Here is a 15,635-nt window from a genome sequence, read left to right as displayed (position 1 = left end):
ACTGATCCTAATAGCTCCACACTGGCCTGAAATGTACTGGATGGCGGAGATATGTCAGCTGCTGTGCGGGCAGCCGTGGCAGCTCCTGCTATGCAGGGACATACTGTCTCAGGCGGGGGGGACGATTTTTCACCCAAACCCAGAGCGCTTGGCACTATGGGCCTGGCCCGTGAGTGGTATAACCTGAATACAGTGGGACTCCCTCAGAAGGTGATAAACACTATTCAGAGTGCAAGAGCTTCCTCCACCAGGACCCTCTATGACTGTAAGTGGAGGGTGTTTGAGGAGTGGTGCCTTCAAAAAGGACACATCTCTTTTCAATGTCCTGTCGGGGTGATTCTATCATTTCTACAGGACCTGATTGATAAACACAGAGCTTTCTCTACGATCAAAGTGTACCTGGCTGCTATTGCTGCATGCCATGTGGGCTTTGATGGAAAGACGGCTAGCCAAAATCCCTTGGTCTGCCGTTTTATGAAAGGGGCTCGCAGGCTCCTCCCTTTTTCCACGTCACTGGTGCCCTTATGGGACTTGGCAGTGGTTTTAGATGGGCTCACTCGACCTCCATTTGAACCCCTGGAAGAAGCTGACATGAAACACCTGTCACTGAAGACAGTGCTGTTACTGGCTCTGGCATCTGCCAAGCGAGTCAGTGACATTCATGCGCTCTCTGTACATCCTTCATGCACTCAGTTTGCCCCGGGGCAAACGAGAGTGTTGCTGAAGCCCAACCCTGCCTTTGTACCTAAGGTGGTTGGCTCATGTACCCCCATTGACATTGAGGCATTTCCTCCACCACTGTGTTCCTCTGAGAAACAGCGAATTTGCTGTGCCCAGTCCGTGCTTTACGCACCTATATGGACAGGTCAAAAGAGTTTCGATGCAATGACCAACTCTTTGTATCCTGGGCTAACCCTCATAAGGGCAAGCCCGTTACCAGGCAACGGCTCTCCCACTGGATTGTGGAAGCGATTGCTCTGGCTTATACGAGTCAGGGTTTGCAGGCACCAACGGGCCTGCGTGCTCATTCTACTCGTGGACTGGCTACATCCTGGGCTTTGTTCAAGGGTGTTTCCATCTGTTGCGACCTGGCTCAAAAGGCCACAACAAAAAGGAGACACAACATGTCAACGGGTAGAAAAATATGTTTATTAAAGAAAGTCATTCAAATTAGCCAGATTCATAGAGTGCAACAAAGTGGAGCAACTGAGAAAACCCGTACTTCATACTCAACCAAAACCCAGGTGTCTGCAGGGGAAAGCAGAGCGAGAACAGAGAGGAGCAGAGAGGCTTCAAATAGCTGCAGAACACCAGACCCAGGTGCCCTGAGTTACTGTAATCAATGCAATCACTGGAGCCAATGCAGCACAGACAGAACAGCCACACCCTCTCTACTGATGGACCCACAGGGGCATCACACCATCCAAGACATGTGTGCAGCAGCGAGCTGGTCCTCACCACTCACTTTTGTCTGCTTTTAGAGGCTAGATGTCTCTGCTCCAAGTGTGGCCCGCGCAGTGCTGGGCCCCGTGTTGAGACAGGGTTCTACCTGTTAAGTTCTGGTTGTTTTTGGTGATTTTCGAGATAAGCATGTCTAGCAATACGGGAGTTTCAATATCCCATAGTGAGACATCGAACGGAGTGTTATGAATGAGAACTATAGGTTACTTACGTAACCCCAGTCTCAGAGTAACATGAATTGAGATGTCTCACCAGACGGCCCTTCTTGCTAAGGCGAAGCGAGAAGAGGTGCTTACTTTGAATGACGCTACGTCGTAGCGCAAGCTACTTAAAGGGTGGGTGGATTCCTTGACGTAGACGTCAAGATCACCAGCCAATCAGGATTGGTGTATTGAGATTGATGCTTCTGTTTGCATACGCGTTGAGGCGCATCCCATAGTGAGACATCTCACTTCATGTTACTCCGAGTCCTGGGGTTACGTAAGTAACCTATAGTTTTAAAGGTCTCCTATCATGCTATTTTTAGGCATATATTATGGTTCTCAGATATATACAAATATATAAAAAAACATGTCTATGATGTGTTTTGCTCATAATACCAAACAGATCATGCATTTTAGACATCCCTCATATCCCTCTATTTCAGCCCTGTTAGAGAAACGCTGATTTTGGGTCCTTAGCTTGAAAGAAAAGGGGAGCTTGTGCCTGCTCAGAATTTGACGAGATACAGCTAAATGCTGCCGTGATTAACACTAGAACCGCCAACGCGTAAATTTTACCCGCAGCTGTTTTTTTATTGTATGTAACTTTTTTTCAATAAAGTATTAACGTCTCCCAGTCCGTGACTTTTCCTGAAAGTGTGTTATGTAACACCCTGTGTTGTTAAAAATTGTCAATATGAAGTCAGATTGAAAAAATCGCCAAAAAAATTGATATTTATACCTATTTCCGCCAGCGGGTAATATTTACCTCATAGAAATGCAGCGCTCCTCGCGCTATTGATTTCGCGATCAAAATGATCAAAATACTACGGAGGGAAGATATTTTCGTTTGGAGTGGAAGCTCGCGAGTGTGTGTGTGTGTGTGTGTGTGTGTGTGTGTGTGTGTGTGTGGTGTGTGTGTGTGTGTGTGTGTGTGTGTGTGTGTGTGTGTGTGTGTGTGTGTGTGTGTGTGTGTGTGTGTGTGTGTGTGTGTGTGTGTGTGTGTGTGTGTGTGTGTGTGTGTGTGTATAGGTGTGTGTTTGTGTATTTTTGCGTTTGTGTGTATTGTGTTTGTTTCCCAGAGAAAACCCTCACAAGAAACACCGGCTGTTGTTATGCCTGCTGTGATGTTAAATTACTCCGTTCTCCGTTTGTATTTATGCCGTTACAAGCTTCAAAGTTATATTTATCATCTGAATTTGCCGAAACAAGTTTAATATTCTGAAAGCCAAGACTTTGTTTAATTTAAATCAGATGAAAACAAACTGTAACGGACCCTGCCGTGTTATCTATGATTACTATACTCTTACGTTCATAATTTCAGCCGGAGGGAGGGGGGACGGCGCTGCTGGAAGAGCAGGGTGCGAGTGAGAGGTGCCTGTCTTCGTACCTTTACAAGCTTCAAAAATGTATTTATCGTGTGATTTTGGAAATAAAAGTTTCATATTCTGAAAGCCAAGACTTTGTTTGTTTAAAATCAAACAAAACACCCGAACCCTGAACAAATAGTTTTTTTACGTAAATCCACGTTTATTCTGAAATGAGCCGTTGCGACTTCCGACTGATTTCGATAGAGCGGGTCACATATAATATGAAAAACTGAGAGTCCACAGATTATATTGGTATACATGTCATCCCTGTGCGATCAAAACTCACCGTTCTGTATGGTACATTGTACCATTGGAAATCAATAGCGGGTAAACTTTACCCGTTGGCGGATATAGGTATACAGCGACCTCTGGCGGTTCTAGTGTTAAACGCCATATCATGTTCCAAACCACATTATTTCTGAAACAGTATGGAGCTCAAATGCTTTCTCTCTTGCAGGTTTACCACAAGGTGAGTTCCTTTTTTATTTTCTGCTTTTTATAGATACTATCTCCAGTACAGGTTAGCTCTGAGTGTTAGTGATGCTTGCTAATGTAAACAAAGACCATATTACGTCCAAAAAAAACGTTGGGCATTGTTTCTGATAGCTTAGTTTCTGATAGCGCCGTGGGTCCACATTTCCGATATTACGTCATATCGGACGCAAATCTATATCAGCTCCGTTGTACCCCCCGTTGTTAGAGATTTGGGGACACATATTTATGTATAAAAGACATCAAAAAGTGCATTTTTCATGATAGGTCCCCTTTAAGGTTTAAATAATGTAGTTTATGTTTTGTTGAGTTTCCTTTTCGTGGTGTAAGTTTAAGTATTGTTGTTTAAGGTGAAGGATATCTGTACTGTATGACATTATTCTTAAGATGTCACATATTTGATGAATTATTTTGTTTTTAATCAGTAACGGCAGCCTCAGTCCAAAAGTCTTTATTCCAGTTTCAGCCTTCAACAGCGACCACATCCACCAGCAGCCTCCAGACGGTGTCCAGGCTGCAGAGATGACCAGGTGACACATTACATTTTTCTAATTGTTCTCAATGCACTCCTTAAGATCCTTTTATTTTGACAAAGCAATCCTCTGCAGAGTATCTGATGTAAATGCTCCTCTTTTGAGTTTATAAAAGTATGTTAATGATGTTTACTGGAACCTGACTTTTTCTCATGTGTTGCTGTCCTTCTCCAGGTGCCAACTTTAACCCAAAAGCGCTGACACCCTGCTGCTGTTGCTGCTGCAGAGCTTCCCCAGAAAAGGAAGCAGAACATTGGAGCCCCTCCTTCCATAATGTCTATATTTAAATAAAGGATGTTAAACAGCCAGACAAAATAACTTATTTCTCTGATGTAAAGCTGTACTGTACTAATGGAGTTGTGGAGACATAACAACTGACATGTGAGCTGCTGGTTCAACCCAGTCTCATGGCATTTCGTGTTCACCAACACGATTTGTAATCTATTGATTCGTGTTCACCAACACGATTTCCCCCTTTTTTTCGTGTTGCACAGCACGATTTTAAAAGCAATGTATTTCTACTGGTAATGTGTTTCTTGCCTGCAGCACGTATTTTTCTCCGGTCGGGTCGTGGGAGACCGGAAGCTGTGTGGTTCATAAAAACATGTTCTTACTCAATATCAAGCCACAGTTATTGCTTTTATTTTAAATCATATAATTTCGGACTTTTGTTGCCGTCTGTCAGGAAAATAAATGGGGCTCAGAGCCTCAGAATACTGAAATCTGTATTTTTAAATATTTGTTCCCTTCTAATTTGTTATTCTTTTAAAAATAACACACTGTTATTTTCTCACCAATAACACACAATTATCCTTGCTTTTATTTATTGGTTTAATTCCATAATCTCGGGCTTTTTTGGCGTCCGTCAGGAACTGAATTTCAAAATAACAATAACCGGAAACAGACATGGCCTATAAGGGACATTTCGAGCATCATTGCGATTGTCAACATTTCTGAGTTTAGGATGGCCGAAGACACTACACTATCCACAATCCCCAGCTATCGTTTAGGACTACAGTCCCCGTAAGGTTACGGAGAGCGTCAAACAGCTGTGTGAAATGGAACGAAACCACGCCAGACTATCCAAAACTGGAATCGAACGCCCCCCGAGAACTACACATGCTGGCTATTGTGTTTCGGAAAATGTTCTATGGGACGTCTCTACTGAACGTTTTCGTTTTTCCCACAATTAGAAGTTGCCAGTATTAAACACATTGGTGTTATCAAAGGTAAAACATATACGTAATAAATGGGTGAAAATCGCTTGTGTCCATAATGCGCAGCATTAATATATACCCACATGACAGCTCATTGTTACTTTGTAATTCTACTCCACGACAATTCAGAGGTTAACCTGGTATTTTTACTCCACTGCATTTATTTGAGTTACTTTGCAGATTCTGATTAATGATGTGAAATATAAACAACCCTTAAATCATACTTTAGTTACACCTGAGTAAAATTCAGGTAAGGTGATTGTCAAGTGCCAACAATCAGGAGAGATATTTGATAGTTGGTGCTTGAGAAGACTAAACATGTATCTGCAATTGACATGAATGGAAACGAGTAATAAAGTATATTCATTACTCGTTATTCTCTACTAATAGTTAATTAAAGACTGTATATTATGGCTATTTTGCACATTCCTTTCAAGATTTTCAAAGGTTCATTGACTTATCATATACACAACTACAGTGTAGTTATGCAATGAATGAACAACTTGGGTCACAGGTTCCTCAACAGTGCATTACAAGACATCTATCAATATGTGTGTACCTCCACCATTAAACTGTCATATTCTGCACATTTCTTATTCTATCTACATACATAAGAGTATAATTAATATGTGTAATATCAGTTAAAATAAGTGCTTCAACATACATTGCAGGAAAGCAATATATTAGACGTTAAGTACTTTGTCAGGCTTAATATTTATCTGTAGATAGATACCCCCAAAGTTTTTTTCTTATTTAAAAGAAGACCTTAATCTGTTATTTAATGTTTAAATAAAGGTTAATTCGTGTTTCTGTTTTGCACCTCCTCCTATTAATATCTTTGTACATCCTGCACTAAACTGTTTTATTGTAGAGATCACTTATAGTATCTTCTTGATTTTTTATATTCTATATTTCTATATTTATACTTTCCCCCATGAAAGTATGTACTCTTAATATTTTTTTAATCAAATATAACACATAAAAACAATAATTCAATAACGTGCTTTAACCACTAGGAGGTGCACACAAGGTACACACAGCCATAATAACTTTGTATTATTGGTGTAGGACACTTATGTATGTACAACATCTGAAGATGTGTAGTTTTATGCATGCTTTCACATAATTTTACAGCATATTGCTATACTATTTCAGACTCAGTATTTACATTCTTACATTCAAAGAAAATCAGTAATATCTTTAAAAACTACAGCCCTTTTATATCAGCTGTGCACCGTTATGGTGTAAATATAGCCTATCTACGAATTAGATCAAATGTAAAAGTCAGCCGAATTAGTGTTGATACAGCAAGGAGACGTATTGTGTGAAGAGAAATTGAAGATGTTGTTTAATTGTTGATATATTTATGATCCACGTCAAGTATTCAGTTTCGGCGGCATTTCTTCCAGTTTTTCCAAAGGTCTTCTCATCAGGGCTCTATAAATAAAGAACTACGGCAGATCTGTAATATGTAATGCAGCCGAACCGTGTATTACAATGCCGTTATGTGATGACTTTCAAAGAGAAAATCAAGAGCACTCGGAATTAATTATTATTTTATTCTTTTAAAATGTTTTCCGGATTTCATATCATATAAACACCAAATCCCAGCATGCATTGCGGCTAAAACATCCAATCAGCGAGCTTAAAACCATAGCTGAGGATCTTGGGTAATCGCTCGAAATGCCTACGTCTGTTTCCGGTTATTTTTATTTTGAAATTCAGTTCCTGATGGACGCCAAAAAAGCCAGAGATTATGGAATTAAACCAATAAATAAAAGCAAGGATAATTGTGTGTTATTGGTGAGTAAATAACAGTGTGTTATTTTGAAAAGAATAACAAATTAGAAGGAAAAAAAGATTTAAAAAATACAGATTTCAGTATTCTGAGGCTCTGAGCCCCATTTATTTTCCTCACAGACGGCAACAAAAGTCCGAAATTATACGATTTAAAATAAAAGCAATAACTGTGGCTTGATATTGAGTAAGAACATGTTTTTATGAACCACACAGCTTCCGGTCTTCCACGACCCGACCGGAGAAAAAGACATGCTGCAGCCTGCAGGCACGAAACACATTACCAGTAGAAATACATTGCTTTTAAAATCGTGCTGTGCAACACGAAAAAAAAGGGAAAATCGTGTTGGTGAACACGAATCAATAGATTAAAAATCGTGTTGGTGAACACGAAATGCCATGAGACTGGGTTGGCTGGTTACCATCATTTCTCAGTGAGGTGTCTTTAAAGGACCACCACATGATACTTCATCACATGACAGTTACACACTGCAGTAGGCTTTATGATGAGTCCAGGGCTGCAGTCGAATAGTCCAAAGATCAGCTCCTAAGTTCTAACCCTATCGTCTATTCCTTGACCTCTGAGTGAAACGTCACGGGGTTAAGGGATAGTGGACAGGAGAATTCAAAAGGACTTAGGAGAAGAGACTGCGGTACTTTAGAGAATCCGAATGCACTTTCACTATCCGACGTGTTTATGATACGCCAGCGGACGTCATGAATGTGCGTCTGCTGCTGTGGGGGAACTATGGAAACTACAGTTTTCTATACAGCGGACTACAACATGGATGTTTAATAAGAACGAGGGACTACTGTAAACTCATCTAGAGACTCTGCACCGTGCTCTGATGCTGTTGCTTTGCTTTATGAACGTGGACAACAGAGAAACATATTCTTCATGACCAAAGTTGGAATTGAAATAAAAAAGGAAAGTGAAACTTATGCTCGTCACCCTCTCCCTCCGGTCCACATTAATACCAATGATCCCAATACGTATGATTGTATGAACTAAAGATCTTAAAATCAATACAAATGTATTTATTATAAACGTTAGTCCTTAACATCTATCACTGTGTATAGCACCATTCAAACATCTTTTACTCTTTACTTCCGGGTCATTTCATTCCTTTAGGAAGGTTCCTAAACTAAATGGACTATTCGACTTCAGCCCATGTGAATCTGGTTCAGTTGTTCACCACAATAGACAACAGGCTCACTTTGACCTCTTGTAAAATGTATGGAAGTGTATGGGTTTGGTGCAATCTTGATCAATTTGTGAGTTTTTTTTAAATGGGAAAAAATAACAAAAGCTGAATAAAGACTATAAAGCTCTCAAGCCAAATGTGTTATACTGTAGATTTCACCATCATTTCTTAGCAGCTGCATTTATTTCCAGAAAGAATATCACTTACTCCTATTTTTCGTAGTTTTACTGTTACGAAACTTCATGTCAGGCCACAGCCTCGTTTAAGAGCTTTTTGTCTTTATTCCAAACTCTAAAATACAACTTAATATAATTTACAATTAATGTAACAAAGGTATGGTTTTGAACAGATATTTGACATGCATGCATGTTTTTTCCTGTTGCTAGAGGTCTCCATGTTAGTGCAAACAGTACCCTTTTGTGGTGAGGAAGTCTTTTTAACAGAAGGTTAAAACAAGAAGAAATGCTAAAGAGATTGTGTGCACATGCTTTCATTGTTAGTCAGATTTGTATTGCATCTCATTTTTTTGCTCGTTTTGTATTGAATTCTATGGAAGCCCATTTCCGCCACTTACATTTTTTTTTTTAAATCCCCATGAAAAGTCCTAATTATGAGATAAGAAAGTCGAAATTATGAGATAAAAAGTCATAATTATGAGATAAGAAAGTCGAAATAATGAGATTGTGACGCTGATAATTGAGCGGCCCGACCAAGTAAGGAGGCAGAGGCAGAACGTCCAAAATACAACCCGGTGTGGGCATTTATTACGTCAGGAACACATGACACACAGCCTCAATCCTGCTGTTTCTCCCTGACCACAGCCTGCAGCCACAAGGATCTCACACACACTCTTTCCCAAACAGCAAAACCCCAGAGCCTAAATGCCCAACCCAATCAACCCAACAGGACACAGGTGAGGGGGGAGGAGACACCACAGAGCACCAGGTGCACACAATCAATGGCAACAGACATGGGAAAGGGGAACCCATTTCAAAATAAAATACAATAAACACTACATCAATCAATAATATAAACTGTATAAACATGTGCACATATGCAAGGCCCGAAGCCATCAGTGACAAAGTTACTTTCGTCACAGAGATAAAAAGTCATAATTATGAGATAAGAAAGTCGAACGTTCACGCCACTAATGACAATAGTGTAGGCATACTGCTGCTGTGAGTTGCTAGCCTAACTCTAACCCGTGAACGTTACCACAAAACTATAGGCATATACATTATAGTTCATAACAGGTAATGTCAAAGCTTTGAACTGCATTGTTGTAGTTTAGCTGCAATATAGGCTATTATGTAACATCTAACATTTACAAAAGTCACCTGTAATAGTTACCTTATTTAGGACTAGATGCCATTTGCATGGTGGAGAGCAGCAAGGTGATGAAGGGACCTTTGAAGACAGCGCCACTGCAGCGCATGCGCACTCCTTATCTCATAATTATGACTTTTTATCTCATTATTATGACTTTTCATGGTGATTTTATTTTTTTAAAGTGGCGGAAATGGGCTTCCATAGAATTCCAACTCAACATTAGGTGAAAAATAATGAGCTTTTAGTCAGGTTAACAGAGTTCTTCTAGAGTAAATGTAATCATTAATATGGCCAAGCAGAACAGCTGAACGGCTTGAACTGCCTTCAGGTCATCATGTGTGGTGAGGTATAAACCAGGCCTCACTGAAACATATTCACAGGGAAAGTACTACATTAACACATGTGGATATACTGATTAAAGCTTTATTTTTTTAAATCACTGTGGCCAGCACTGCACAAAATGTGTTTATCATATTCAGTACAGTATTTTTAAGTGACATTTAATCAAACATTAAGACACAATCTAAGTCATTTCATTTAAAAAAAAGACATAAGGACGAGAGAGTGTTTGAGCACAATACTTTCTGTGTGTGGAGACACATCAGTAACCAGCCGTATCCATCATAAAATTGCGACTGAGCTCGTAAGCCAGGAAGAGGGCTCCGTTGGCAGGGAAGGTGCGTATCATGGTGGGAGTCAGGCCTGAGTATAGAGCAGTGAAGCCTGTGGGACAGGAGAGAGAGAAGCAGCCACACGGGTCATTCCCCGCTGAGGAGTCAGGCCCCCAAATCGGGCCAATTAGAAACAAGATTCATCTACAGTGTGTCAGTTATACCAGCAGTGGTGCATTCAGAGCCTTTCTCTTCAGCTCTCCTTTTAACACACTCAGAGCTAGTTTTATAGTTTTTGCTTACAAAAAGAGGCTTGAAGTGTAAACGTTTGCCACTATTTAACTCTCCTGTTGTGTTCGTTTCTCTACCCTTCCTCTGGGGGTGACCGGTCCAATTTGACCTGTCTGTTTCAACTGCTCTGAGATTAACAAAAAAATAAAAATAACCATCCCTACATTTTATTTAACAACCTTTAAAGCTGTGAATAATGTCTCCGACTACTGGTTTACACGAACAACTGCAGTGAAAATACATAGAATAGACACTGAAAATGTATTCCAAAATGAACATGGTTGTCGATTTGTGGGTGTGTACCATCTGATTGATGAACATAATTTATTCCCTATGGCTGTCGTTTCTGACACAATAGGATTAAGAAAGTTGATTTAACCACTCAAAATTCTGTGAAAGTGGTGATCAGCAATTGTGCATGTCCAAAGGCCTACTGTGGAGGACATCATAAAGCCTTTAATCGATTAAGTGTAAAACACAATATTTTTATGATTGATGAGAGTAGTAAAACGGTCAGATTTGACCCGAACAATATTGCAAAAACCCACATAGAAATTGTGACATTTGATTGAAGTGCCCTCCCTATAGCTCCATCCATGTGATTGGTAAGGGTAGTTTCATTTGTGACATGTCAATAATCATGACAGTGTCAAGCTTTGGCCTTTTTAATGTATTGTCTTCTAAATGTACTAAATCAATTATTAGACGTGTTTCATACACTCTGACGCCAAGTTTTCCTCCACATCATGGCAACAGATGGTGCAGATGGTAGTGCATGTGGTTGTGACTAAGTGCATTAAGCATGTACACTTCCTTCATAAATCTTACCTTTTTCTTGTTTACTTGTTTTTCACTTTTTTACAGCTGTAATGTTGTTGTACATGGAGAATATTCAAATCTCTACATCCGCAAGCTATTCTCTTCTTATGCTGGACAACCTTTATTTTATACATACTAATATTCATGTATTACGACTTGTTATGCAATGGTGTCTTCATTGTCGTTTTCAAGTCTAACAAATCTGATGTGTGTCAATTGGATGATTTGAATATTTCCAGATAGCTTTTTTCTTATTATGTACATCTACTTGCAACATGAGACACTACAGCCATGAACAGATACTGCGTAAATAATTTGTAATACTTTCAGATGCCGGTCACTCCGTCGTTTCTCTCAAAAATGCCAACCTAAAACAACTCCCTGAAAGGTTTATTCTATCAGTATAGAAAATAAAGTGCATATTGGAAATGTAAAACCACAAGTCTCACTGTGTTTAAAGAACATTGTTTTTCCCAGAGGTACTGTATAAGAGAATGAAACAGCATTAAAACAAAAGTTCGATAATCCTTTTTTTGTCCTCTTAAGGGCAGAATTATGTCTCTGAAGAGGTTGTTTCTGATTTGAATTTCTAAACTGGTTATGAACCGAATGAGAGAAGAGTCTAGAGTCTGTTTTGTGTTTGAGTCAACACTTTTCTCTACAGAACCGGTAGTTCACAAAAAGCCAAATGATACAGTTGTTTTCTTTTGCACACTGATTATAATGATGTAAAACAGTCAGCTTTGCAACCTATATTTAAGAAGACAACAGATCAATGGGAGAATTTAATAACTTTTCAGCCATTCAGAATCATACCCAACTTGAAGGATTTCTATTTGAGTATGTACGTTCAAAACTTACTCTCAGTGCGTATAACACCCATGAAGGTCTTCATGAAGCCCTCTTGCCTCCCAGCTAAAGAGTAAACCTGGATCCTGGACTTCACACAGTCAATGGGATAAACCGTCAACCAGAGACAAGCTCCTCCAAATCCACCGCTGAACATGAGGGGAAGAATACCTGCAAAGACCAACATTATGTTCATGGGGGCAGATCACAAAAACAAAAGGACATGCAGCAATAATGAAACAACTCATGAAAGATGAATGACCAATAATTATCATACCTATACTATCTTTGTCCGTGCCCTTATACTGCGCAAATTTAGTCCGACACATTTCATAGGCCCCAAAGAAGCAGAAGTAACCTGGTATCTCCCTCACTAAGGTGGATGTGAATCCTTGGTAGAAACCCAAGGGGCCATCAGTCTTCAACACAGTCTTCACTACTGTCCACACAGTGCTGAAGTCACACCAAAAAAAACACTCAACAGGGTATTGGCTTCAAATATATATTGTGCTCTCTACAATATGTCATTTTTTTCACACCAACCTTTTCTGGCCGATTGCTATCTTGCCAGATGCCTCCATTTCGTGCATGGCCTGCAGGCGACATTTCACCAGCTCACTGGGGCAAAGTGCCATGGAGGAAAAGATGGAGGATATAGACCCTGCGCATGCCTTCTGAATATCACTGTGAAAAGAAATAAAATAAGAATAATAAACAATCAACCTTGGTCTTCAGGATAAGTCAGGTCCTTTTAAGATCAAATCATCTGTTCATACACAGTATGTTTTTGAAAACAACGTGCATTAAATGGAGAAGGGCCTTAGGAATGTACCTAAGATAATTTTCTAAGAGGGTTATATTTACTTATCGAAGAAAAGTGTTCAGCACACAAAGTCAACCTGTTATTAAATATCAAGGGACTGGCTACTGGGTACATACCTGATATGACTTTCCAACAAAGTTTCTGAGAGTAATATTGTTGCATCCAGTTACAATGAGCACTGCATTCCTTGTCATATTATACTATCTGTTCTCATGCTGCTCACAGTTTGACATGCAGAGTCGCAGCAATCAAGAATATTAAAGTGGTTTGGTTAACAGAATAAAGAACAATGTATTGGTTTAAGGTTAATTGTTAACATTTATGTTTGTACATGCAGTACCACTGTTATGAAGTTCTTTTTTAGTGTGCAACCAAGGATTATCTTTTTAGAGATTATCTCTCAGTTAATTTTCAATAGTACAAGGTGACATGCAGGGTGTAGCTGGAGGGACCACTGAATTATAGAAAATATTGCTCACCACAGAGAGCGGTGAACACAAACAAATAGACAGAAATGTCAATGTCAAACCTGAGATGGGCCCCTTTCTCCATACTGGACACAAATCGGATCACATCCTGGCAGAGACCATAACTGAGGAAGAGCACAGCGTTCTCACTGATGCTGGCTATAAGGGCTGGGGATGTTCCTTTGTAGAGACCACGTAAGCCCACCTGTCTGAAAGTGGATGTGAAGCAGTGGATGAAGCCGCGGTACAGGGTGGGGAAGGTCTGCATCTTCACCTTTGCTGTGTCAAAGGGCTGACCGCTCAGCACGCAAGCTGTACCCCCTGGGGAACACATTATGTAATCAGAGAGAAGACATGACTCATCAGAGCAGGGTGTTGTAGCATTTTGAACACTTTGTTATTGTCATGCATCGTAGTGTCGAAGCACACAGACCCACCAAGGGTAAGATGCACCTTCAGAAATGTAACTACCATACCATCACTACTCTATAAATAATAATTGTATTACCATGGATCACAGTTAAATGATGATGTCAAATAAATGAAAGTATACCATTATTTGACACACACACACACACACACACACACACACACACACACACACACACACACACACACACACACACACACACACACACACACACACACACACACACACACACACACACACACACACACACACACACACACACACACACACACACACACACACACACACACACAGCATGTTTGATTATGCAGAAGATACATTACCCATTGCTCCAGCTGAGAAGTCGATGATGGCCTGGATTATAGGATGTGGAGCCATGATCATTTATATGATTCTGTAAAACTGAAAATTGAATCTATTTATCAACCGTGGCATCATCTCTTCAACATAGAAATTGATTAACTGTAATAATTTAGCCAGAGGCGGGAAGTAACTAAATACATTTACTCAAGTGCTACACTTAGAAAATGTTACATTTTATATAAGGGGGGACCGTTATCAAAAAAGTACAATTTTTATAAGGGGGGACACTTATCAAAGAAATTACATTTTATAATAGGGAGGACCCTTATCAAAAAAGTATAATTCTTATAATGGGGGACCCTTATCAAAAAAGTTAAATGTAATATAAGGGGGGACCCATATAAAAAATGTTGACCAATCACATTAGAGCCGGCCAGCTAACCAATCAGAGCAGACAGTGCTCTAGTTTCAGACAGAGGGTGAAAAGAGGTGCTGCAGCACAGACAGTATGAGAAAAATAAAGAGCTTTTTGAAAAGCCCCTTTAAAAAAAGTAGGGAGGAGGGGCTCTATAAGGAAGTGGCAGATTTTCTGCGGTTGTGTATTTTCAAATTCTCGCGATCTCGCGCCGGTTTCTCAAATGTACCTACCCCACCTTTAAGTCGGAGAAGTTTAAAAAAGTTTTTTAAATATTTTAATATTTTACAAAAAGACCATCAGAAATGTGTTTGTCGACTCTACAACACAACAATTATACTTGATGCAACAATATAATCTAGAAATGTCACATATAAATACAATTATATACACACATGAAGGCAATTTTTCTGCACGATGACTACTTTCACTTTTTTATACTTTAAGTAAATTTTGCTAATTTTACTTTTGTATTTAAGATTATAAAGATTATAAATGCAGGACTTTCACTTGTTATGAAGTATTTTGACACGAATGCATTGGTACTATTACCCAAGTAAATCATCTGAATACTTCTTCCATCACTGAATTTAAGATGTGGGTTTGAAGGAAGAAAGAACATGTCACATTTCTGTGAAGCCAATCCAGACAGACATGCATACTCACCCTTAGTCTCTTAATCTTTGTTTCTCTCCAAGACAGCAACTTTGAAAATAGGCGAGTCCAAGTGGGCACAAGATGAGCCTTTATACGAGGTATTTTCCCATAGACCTACACCCAAACAACCATCTAAATTCGCAAAATGAAACCTGTTTCTGGGAAGGCAGGACAGTGTTCAGAATCCTTTCAATCCAGTAATACCAGGGCGTTACAGTGGGAGTGTAATATGTTACTTTACTTCCGCACTCAAAGCATCATCTTGTTAAATCCATTGGCGGTCGACCCTGCTGTACGTAAAAGTGTGCTTTTTACGCAAAAGGAGTTGCATCAAGCTGTCTAGAGGACGGCACAACACAACAGGAG

The 15,635-nt window shown here is 39.7% G+C and overlaps 1 protein-coding gene across 1 annotated transcript; it reads right to left on the bottom strand.

The window, feature by feature from the left end:
• Positions 1-9,010: 9,010 nt before the first annotated feature.
• On the bottom strand, positions 9,011-15,591 carry slc25a15a (solute carrier family 25 member 15a). Its single transcript, XM_034096722.2, has 7 exons — positions 15,279-15,591; positions 14,218-14,296; positions 13,527-13,785; positions 12,718-12,858; positions 12,452-12,627; positions 12,187-12,345; positions 9,011-10,327 (listed from the first exon to the last, which is right to left on the bottom strand). The coding sequence occupies exons 2-7, from the start codon at positions 14,276-14,278 to the stop codon at positions 10,206-10,208; spliced, it is 918 nt and encodes a 305-aa protein (XP_033952613.1). The 5' UTR covers positions 14,279-14,296; positions 15,279-15,591; the 3' UTR covers positions 9,011-10,205.
• Positions 15,592-15,635: the final 44 nt, after the last annotated feature.

Source organism: Pseudochaenichthys georgianus, chromosome 13 (assembly GCF_902827115.2).
Source record: "Pseudochaenichthys georgianus chromosome 13, fPseGeo1.2, whole genome shotgun sequence".
Classification (NCBI taxonomy): domain Eukaryota; kingdom Metazoa; phylum Chordata; class Actinopteri; order Perciformes; family Channichthyidae; genus Pseudochaenichthys; species Pseudochaenichthys georgianus.
The sequence above is the reverse complement of the archived record's forward strand: the minus strand, read 5'-3'. Positions and strand labels throughout refer to the sequence as shown.